The 10128-nt window shown below is 40.1% G+C and overlaps 1 protein-coding gene across 3 annotated transcripts in view; it reads right to left on the reverse strand.

Annotated features, from left to right (window-relative positions):
• Positions 1-10128, reverse strand: part of mcf2l2 (MCF.2 cell line derived transforming sequence-like 2) — a gene marked incomplete in the record, with an annotated part of 103749 nt that overhangs the window by 73040 nt on the left and 20581 nt on the right. For all 3 annotated transcript variants that reach the window (XM_035654038.1, XM_035654036.1, XM_035654037.1), the window contains 11 exon segments: positions 176-362; positions 451-642; positions 886-1077; positions 1764-1883; positions 2290-2404; positions 2528-2652; positions 3287-3436; positions 3584-3700; positions 5444-5563; positions 6920-7010; positions 8939-9053. In XM_035654038.1, the coding sequence (XP_035509931.1) occupies positions 176-362; positions 451-642; positions 886-1077; positions 1764-1883; positions 2290-2404; positions 2528-2652; positions 3287-3436; positions 3584-3700; positions 5444-5563; positions 6920-7010; positions 8939-9053 (1524 nt within the window).

Here is a 10128-nt window from a genome sequence, read left to right on the forward strand (position 1 = left end):
GCTCTACCTCTGAGCCACAGCCGCCCCAGATTGCACAGATGCAACAAACAAGTTTATATAATACTGTTGAAGTTAGTTGCTCTGGGTGTTGATCATGTCACAGGCAGTAAAAGTCAACCTGTTACACCAGGCTCATCACCTCTGCCTATATTAGTTGTAACAACATCTAACTCACGCTGCTGGCTCCCTGTTGTTCTGGGGGGGTTTTTCAGTGTGGGCCGTTTAGGAGAGGACTCGGGCCGCGGGGCAACTGGCTGGACAGGCCTCGTCTGTTTGGCCGAAAGTCTCTTCAGACTCACATGGCGCTTCTCAAACATCTCCTGGACATCCTCCAGGCGCTTCAGTGCCTTCAGGACACTGGCCTGCAGGCGGAGAGCTCACTATTAAGCCTTGTCCTCCACAACAGAATATCCAGTCATCCTGAAAAACTAGTGCTTTTGTGTGTCATACCTTGATATCCTCAGACAGGACAACCTCATACTGGTTGTGGAGGTTCCTCAGTTCGGTCAGATGGTTCTTTTCTGCCGACTTCAGAAAGTGTTCGATGTCGGTCAGCGCTGTCTCTGCCCCTTCCTGTGACTGACACTTATCCACAGCCTGGGAGGCCAGCAGGTAAATGCCAGACTCACACCACTGGTTTACCTGTGCACAGCAACAACAACAACAAAAAAAAACAGCAAGTGCTCATAAGAAATTCAGTTATGTTTGCCAGTTTTTCTGCCTCATTACAACAGTTTTGGCCATAATTTCTATCAGTCATCATGACACCATGCTCACCAAATTGCTGGATATCATTGCGTCAACAAAGTTTATGCAGGAGATCTAAACAGTGCAGGGAATCCAATGTGTTTCTATCGACGTGTTTAAGTCATATCATATCCTCACCTTATCAATGCCCATGTGTATCTGCAGGGATTTGGACAAGACATCCGTCTTCTTCTTGGCCTCATTGCTGAAGTCGTCATAGACCCGCCGCAGCTCCACACATTTGGGTCGAATGGAGTCCACAGCATAGTGGTTGCTCTGGATCAGCTGATCGCCATGCAGTGCGTGGAGCTGGGCCTTTTCTAGTGTGGGCTGGAAGAAAAACAATTCAGAATATAATAATGCCAATTTAACTTGTAAAAACAAAATCTTCGTGGGGGTCCACAGTCAGCTGTGTCTACTGAGGTAAATATATGTAGATGGCTTACGATTATTGCTTTCTGATCAAAGGTGCCTGTTTAAGAGCCTATACAAAGTAGTGTTGCAGTGGACATTGTAGGATCCTTTTGTATAAGATTTCCATGTAGCTATGTTCCAGCTATGTTAAGTGGTTGTAGATGTTTGATTTAATAACTTTGACCACTGATGAAATGGTCTTGAGTAATATTTTGAGTGTGTGTCTGGTGGGGGGGGGGCTTCCATCTTCGGGGACACATTTCAGACTGAAGCTGTTCTTTTGGGTCAATATGGTTAGGTTTAGGGAAAGCCTCCAGGTAATGAATGTAAGTCTATGTAATGTCACCAAATGTCATTTAAGTAAACATGTGCGTGTCCTGACTTAGGCTACCTTCGGTGACACATTTCAAACTAAAGACCAGTTAACTGGGAAAAACTTGTCTATCTGGGGACAAAAGCCATGTCCCCAGTTTAGGACAGGCTGAGTTCTAGGTCGGTGGTTAGGGTTAGGGTTTGGGATAGGGTACTTCTCCAAAAACTGAACGCAAGTTTATTTGATTTCCCCAAAATTTTCAGACATAAATGTGTGTGTGTTGACTGACCTGAGCCTTCTCCCCCAGTGTTTTCAGTTCCGTTAGCAGCTGTTCAACTCTGGCCACACAATCCCCGATATCTGATAGTCCAGTTAGACTGTCCATCAAACTGTCTAGAGACACTTTAACCTGGAGAACCAAAGAGGGGACAGAGACAAAGACTGAGAAAAGACAGAGAAATTCATTATGTTACCCACTTATTCACAGTGTAATTCTATTTATTTTCTCCTGTTCAGATTCAGCTTCACTTCAGAATATTCAGAACAATGTCAACACTGATTATCTGAAAGCTCTACTGTCTCAAAATCATCTAATTGGCAAAAAAACATATCTGCTAGTTTAGTTTGGGTCAGTATAACACAGTCATTGTATTTACAACTTCCAAACTATTTGTTAAGTGTGTTTTTCAAAGTAAGATTTCACGGCTGAAGTCGTTTGAAGCCGTATGAAGAGAAGCCACAGGCAGGATCCAAAGGTTGTAGGCCAAAGGCAGCCAGGCGGACAGACAGACAGACAGACAGATCTACAGATATACCTCTCTGAAGTCCTGTTCAAAGTGGCGTAGCTGCAGGCACTGCTCCAGTTTCAGATGGTGTTTACACCAGAACTGTTCAAAGGCATTCTCCGTCTCATCCAGCTGGGCAAGGAGCCTGCATTCACACAAAAGGAATTTAATTACACACACACACTGGGGCACACTACTATAGGACTGCATGGCAATAATATAGACTATAGAGATACATTTGTAATACATAATAAAAGACAGCTGTCACCTCTCCACAGTGGTTTGGTTCTCCATCTCGTCCGGGTTGAGTTTGTGATTCTCTGACTTGGCTGCTTGCTCCTTTATACAACCTAACAAGGTGGTGCCCTGCTTCAGAGCCAGCTTCAATTCATCCTGGTTAAGAGACATAGAAAGAACCGAAATAACATTAATATCTAACTAGCTAGCTTGGCCACCCCCGTCGGTCACCTGACCCTCGTCATGCATGTTTTGTGTCTTATAGAGTCTCTCAAAGTAATGCTGCTTTTCCTTTCCAGAGGAAGGACTCGTCTTTAGCTCTTTGACAGGCTGCTTGACATAACAGGAAAAACGTTTTGGCTTTTCTTTTTTCGGATTTTGGTATCGCGTAGTGTTAGCAATGGGACATATGAAAGACATTTTGTGTCCATGTCCTGGTGCTACAGCCATGCTCACACCAGCATTAACCAGGAAAAATGATAGACTTTAATTTATTTTAGCGGAATTGCTGCGACCTGTGGCTCACAGAGTTTCCATTTTGATTACCTTTAACCAGCAAATGTGCTCCATTGATCGAAAGTAAACAATTTTGCCTGTGCTGACCTTCAAGGGAAAAATGATATATACCACTTCCTGGTGTTTACCAAGTAGGTTTTTCATTTGCATCGGCAAACTGGTGCATTTAGGGATAATTTTTTATTGTTACTGGAGCTCCACTTTTTCTCTCTAATCAGTGTGAAAATGTTGTGGTTTTTGCATATGTGTTTGTGTGTTAAATGTACTAAATCACCTTGAGGTTGTTGTGTTTGTCGGTGTGGGCTGTGAGCAGGTCTTTGGTGCACTGGACGTCATTGGGCAGCTCTGTCTCTGCCAGGTCTGTCCCAAACTTCTGTAACATCTGGGCTGTCGTTTTCACCGTCATGGCAAAGTTCTCTATGGCCTATAAGGAAAAAGATTGACACATGACTGCTGCATCCTACAATGCAACTGACCACACTGCCACTGCAAGTACAACTAGTTCTACTTGCCTTAATACACTAGTATTAGGGTTAAGATTTACAGTAATTAGTAGTGTATGTTAACTTACAGTTCGGTGATGTATCCACTGACTGTGACAGTATTCCAGGCTTCCTCCTAGCTCCCGGGTCAGCTCACCTTTATCCACATAGCCGTGCAGGTCCGACAGTGAGTTCAGCATCACAATCTGCAAACACATTCAATGCATCATTACAAGTGCTTTGGATCATTATCATAGAAAGCTGACCCTAATTGAGAGGAACATCGTTGTCTCTTTAAAAATTTCTACTGAACGTGCTTCTTTAACATGTAGCCGAAGGCCATTCCAAAGATGAAGGGCACGGTAGGTAAATGCTCTGTAACCAACTGATTTTTTTGGGTAGGAATGACCAGGAGACCAGCTTTGAGAGAGCAAAGAGGGCATGCTGGACTGTATGGGATAATTACCTCTGATTAGTAATGGTGCAAGTCCATGCAGGGCCTTATAAATCAAAGGAAGAACCTTATAAGCAGCTCTAGCTTGCACCGATAGCCAGTGAAAAAAGGCTAGGATGGATTTTATATGATCGTTTTGTCAGGATTCTAGCTGTAGCACTCTGAACAAGCTGAAGAGAGAGATTCCAACAAAAGATGCTAGTGAGTTGCATTATGGGAAGGTAGGATCAAGTGTTCTTGCAGTCTCATACAAGGGGTTAAAAGTCACTAGAGTACCAGGTTAGAACCAATACATTTTAAACTCACTAAAAACAAAACAACAACCATTCTATATCTAACCTATATATCCTTACAGTTTAAGCCAACTCTATTTAAACATATTCTAACAAAGAATCCAAAGGTTGAAATTTAGGGTCCTTTTTGCCCTTGGAATATTTTTTCCCCTTTTAGAGCTTTGGGTGTTTTTGGATTAATATAAAGTCTCAGAAAATCTGAATACACAGTTTGCTCGTCATTTAGTGTAAGCTCTCTTTCTTTGTTGCTACTGTCAGTGTGAGAGGAAATACAAACATAAAAGTGGTTTACACTTGCAGTGCACTACTTTGGGTTTGGCAGAGGTGTGAGATTAGATGGGGTGGGCTGATTGGGCAGTTCCTGTTATTAACAAAACCAAGTTTATGTCTCTATTTTTCTTTTTGTTCCATTTGTTGGTTTGTTCTGGCAACCTCAGGGAAGTTTAAATTCAAGTTTGATGTGCACATAAGCGCAGGAATTTCTGTGCTGATTTTACAACAGTCTTGTTGTTACACAAAACTTCAGCGGATCTGTGAGCAGAGCTTTCAACCTGCTTTGAGGAGACAGGCAGCGGATTGCCCTTCAGTATGGTACAGATAGTGTGATTTTATTTTTTTGGTTCTTCTTAACCAGCTTGAGAAAAGGTTTAAGTTATTATTATTATTATTATTCTTTATTGATCCCTGTCACTGATCCCAAAACACATTTGTAAAATTTCTCCAAGAAAGCCCAAATATAACCCTGTTGTCTACAGTAGATGTTCACTGTGTGCTATAAATGAGGGCATGTTGAAAACCTGGTTGCAGGTCACAGAATCATCTAAAAGCGGCATTGAGCCAGGTGCCACTGCCCCTAGGGATTGAGGTTGTGAAAATAACATATTTTATATATACCTTGAATACTGTACCTCCTCAGGGACACAATGAGGATTTTGATATAAGACCTTCTTTGTGATGTCCAAACTTCCTTATACTCCTCTGTGTGAGCTGTTGATGATTGGCTATACACTGGGTTACTTGTGTTCTGATGCTTGTTGATGCTTATGATTTATTGCATTGTTACGCTGCTTTTTTGAATAATGGTTTGTAATTATAAATGTATTTCCCAGAGTTATATCATATGTTCAAGTGAGATGGATTCATTATAACACTACTGTATATTGACTGTAGAGGTTATATGGTTGGTACTGAAGCATGCTTACCGGTACCTTCATTTTAAAATCATCCTTGTGCAGCTTGATCCCAATATCTGCTATAGCCCTCTGGAAGAACCTGGACGGCCTCAGCACCAACACCAGCTGCAAGTTTCCTGGGAATGCCCCCTAGATGACACAACAACATGTGAACTTCACATGCTTTTTGTTCAGGCTACACCACAGGCAGTGGACAAGTGCTGGGACTGTATGACATCTGTGAATGCATATCTGTAAATCTGACAGTGACAGGCCTGAGTTCATTTTAGCACCACATGTCTGTGAGCTAGTTAGCAGATGAGTCATAAGATATGAATAGCCACACTCCAGATATATACTGTGCATCCTGCTGCTTGTCATTAAAAAGCACATGAACTGAGAGTCACTGAAGTAACTGTGGCACGACATAAACTGCCACAGTGACTCGTTTTTAAAAGGGTTACGTCTACATGCTTGTTAGTGGAGCAACCTGGCCTTAGACATTGCAAAACAGCAGAAATATGCAATGTTAGCAAACCTGGTATATTCAGCAGAACGCAGCACAAATAAGAGGAATGTTGCGACTGGCTACCACTGTCCAGAGTATCCAGAACTAATTAAGTTTTTTTTGTTTTCACAGTTTTTTGTTTGCTCAAATGTGTTCTCTAAGCTTGTGAAATACAAGTTTTACCTCTTTAGACCACTTAACTAGTTCACTTTATCACATGAAATAATCTGAAATGTATTTGATTGAACTGCTCACTACTCATTAATATGCAATCTGTTATTAGGGCTCACGAGTATGTCTTTGTGGTAAGGGTTAGGAAGGAAATTGTTAGTAAACCACTCATCTGGAGGACTTTCATTTTCCATAGACTGGCCCCTTGGGGACACAAATACATGTTACAACACTGAGCTTTGGTACAGTCTTCTCCACAGAGCAGGGGAAAGACTAGTTCAGGCCAAAAAAACCCCAAACAAACAAAAATCAAAATCACAAAATGATATATAATATTTAGTTTAGGATATATATTATTCCTTAGTGTCATATAAAATAGGCTATTAAACTATGAATAACGCATAGTCTTTAGTACAGATACTGTACAAATATTACCCACTTGCACAACAAAAACAACAAATAATAAGTAATATGTGTGCAAAAGGTTATTAAAGTCCTTTTGTATAAAGCTTACTCTACTTTAACACATATGGTGCAAAGGCAAGATAAACAAAGAGAAGTCTAGACTGAAAAGTCAATTTTAGAGCATAATCAGTCTTATAATACAGGGTCCCTTATTGATACCTGCTTTTAACATGCTAGTGCACATAGAAGATACATAAATACTGTATTTAGCTCTAAAGGCAGGATTAAATACACATTCAACAATGACTTCTGTTGGGGGTTTGTTTGGAAACACTTGATTAGATATAAATATCTTTATCTATATAGTTTTACTTATTTATATGGTTGGTGAATATTATATATTATTGTCGTATAGAACTTACTGCAATCCTGGATAGAGAGGCTTTCACTGAGCTCCATTTGTCCTTCCGTCGGTCGATGATGATGATGAAGCCGATGCTGGCGGCATCCAGGCTGGAGATAGGAGGTATAAAAGACATGTAGCTGGACTGCTGCTTTGTGCATGTATGTGGCTGTGGAAGCCGTGCAAATCGAAATCCCTAAAACTGGATGATTACTGCTCCTGTACATGCACAGCTCAGCTGAAGAGCAGGATATCTTGCACATTTTAAGGAATAATACACCAATATATTTACACTGTGGAACTACATTCTGTTCGAATCTTTGGGCAATGTCATCCATCTTTTAAGGCAATATTTTTATGTATTTAGTATATGCTACCGTGTGTATTTAATAATCTGTGCAATTATTTCTGTATGTTCTGTATACATGAAAGATGTATGTGTTTGTAACTTTACTTTTCTATTTCTTTTCTATCTTCCATTTTACTATTTTGATGTATGTGTATTTTCTTATCTATCACTGTTTTCATGGTGTGTTGTGTTGTGTCTTCAGCTGCTGTAACAAGCCAATGTCCTGGGTGTGGGATCAATAAAGTCTATCTTATCTCTCTTATCTTAATAGGTTCATTACTATGTGGTCATTTCCGAAAACATCAAATATCACAGTCTATCTGGAGGATGTGAAGTAGTGATGTGTGTTAGCCAAGTTTAGCCCTAAACCTAAAACACAGCCTTAAAAAACTGTTTTGTATAATATAATCCTGTCAGTGATGGCAACTTTAACATACATGAGGATCGCTGCTAATATTTTAGTTTATCTGCATAAACTGGCTCCATGCGAACACTTTAGCATAGCTTGCATTCGTTGATTGATGGTATGCTACATGCTGAATACCATATCCAGGGAACAAAGGGATTTTTCTTTGGTGACAGTGAACATAATAATTGTTAATACATTGTTTTTTTACCATTGTTGGTATTAATTCTGCCAATCTCTTACTGAGCACAGCCATTTAAAACAACTTGTAATTTAGCTGGAGCTGCGACAGGCTCATCGTACTATCCAGCCCATATTCTCATTAATTTAGGTTAACTGGCTCCATGCTCAACTAAATTGTGTTAATTGAATTGACAGTTTATTTGGAAATATGTGGCACTACAACACAAAATCAACCAATGAGCGCCTAAAAGCCCTTTCTTTATTTCAGTTTTACTGTGTTTGTGTTTCTATGTTGTGTATTTCTAAATTACTGTGGGTTTCCAGGGTCACGTAGTGTTTCAGTGCAGACAAACTATACGTTACACAGAGAAAAGGAAGAAAAAAAGGAGCGAGTGTGTAGGATTTAGTGGCATCTAGCACGGAAGATTGCAAAAATGGAATTCTGCTCCCCTTCAAAGCATGAAGGGGGCTATGAAACGCACAAAAAAAAGCAAAAGGCCCTATCTACAGCCAAGGTTTGTCCATTCAGGGCTACTGTAGAAACATGGCAGTTCAACTTGGCAGACTCCATGGAATGCGACCTGTGGCTCATTCTAAGGTAACAAAAACACAATTCCTAATTACTGGTGATTATACACTGATGAAAACATACCTATGAGTATTATTCTGTATATTATATTATACATTCCTGCCAAGAAAATCATCTTAAATGCTAGATACTGGAATTTTAAAAAAAGGGGCCCAGCAGCTAATTTCTGCCCAGGGCCCTGTAGCGCGTTAATCTGGCTATGGCACTGCAGTACTTGATCTTATATGGCTTAGATATTAGTCCCCTCTGTTAAGCTGTAATGAGATTATTAGAAATGATCCCATCAGTGTAAATGGAATAGAAACCACTGCATCCTGAGCTATAGCTACCATGTTGAGCCATTAGAGTAAATTACATTAAAACTTGTTCAGTGTGACTCTGTTATGTTGTATTCGTGATGTACAGTAAGCACAGTGAGGTCTTGTTTTGGCTAATGGGTGCCTCAAGGAGTGAGAGTCTAATTATGTGAGGGTACCACATTGAAAATGAAGTTGTATAAGAGTGTGTTTACCTGGGGATGCTGGTCAGGTAAGTAACAACATTGAGGAAGTCTTCCTCTGGCACTTCGCTGAAGCCTGAGTAGTCTGGGAAGGTGATGATGGGGGCGCCATCTTTTCCTCGCCCTCCTGCAACACAAAAACGCTTACTTACTTACTATCCTTCCTTCTAGCATAAACTCACCCTTAACTTACTGTGTCAACTTACACTGCCTTGCAGCTTGTTCCAACCCTTAGTTTAAGCTATATGATGTCTATATGTTTATAGAAGAGGTCTTGTCGTGCTTCATTTATACACATTTCCCACAAATTCTGATTCTAATCTATGGTAATGTTTGAAACTGTGGGATCTGCATTAGAATTTCAAATAGTTAATTGACTGATTGACTTTTAGAAAAGTTACAGAAATTTGAACATCTACCTCAAAAGTAAACGAGGAACCAAACCTCTTTATAAACAATATTTAAAGCCAGGAAGTAGGAACAGAAACAAGGAAGGAAAACTCTTGAAACTTCTAAAGACACAAATGTTCCCATCTAACACTTGTGCTTCCTCAAAAAAGTCACAAGATGGTGACCTTGAGCTAGAAATCCTGTGCTGCCACAGATCAAATATACTCTGTTACTTCTGGAGAGCATGTGTGTCATTTTAAATTCATTTTGACATAAAAACAAACCTTTTTTTGTCTGACGAACACACGTTTCACACATTTAATTGTCTCTGCTCTGTCACCTGCAATCTCACCAATTATCTTTCAGCCGCACACATCCATCTACCAGACATGCTGCAGGAGGAGTGGAATGTGTGCGTCATCTCACATATAAGGCCTCTGTATGAAAGCATTGCAGTGTCATACTGACCTAGTTGCAAGGTGATTGGAATATATATTACAGGCTCTATGAGACCAGGTACCAGGGCTTTTATTTGCCTCAGTAGCAGAGGCATGCTGGTATTAGATAAATATTTCTGATCATATTAGTAAGAAACCTTATTTTGTTCTGATCTGCTGCCATTTGCCTCATTAATATGTCTCAAACACCAGCTTTTTAAGACCCTAATTTGTTAGCATATTGGTGACATATTCCTAAAAAAGTAGAGTTCAATCAAATGAGCACAAATTGCAACTCAAAATGAATGCTAATGTCAGTCACTGAGTAAACTGACTAAGTGACTAAGTAATATTGTATGGATATTTCATATTATA

The sequence above is a fragment of the Morone saxatilis genome, unplaced genomic scaffold, assembly GCF_004916995.1.
Source record: "Morone saxatilis isolate NCDOM2014 unplaced genomic scaffold, NCSU_SB_2.0 Contig12, whole genome shotgun sequence".
In the NCBI taxonomy this organism is placed as follows: Eukaryota; Metazoa; Chordata; class Actinopteri; family Moronidae; genus Morone; species Morone saxatilis.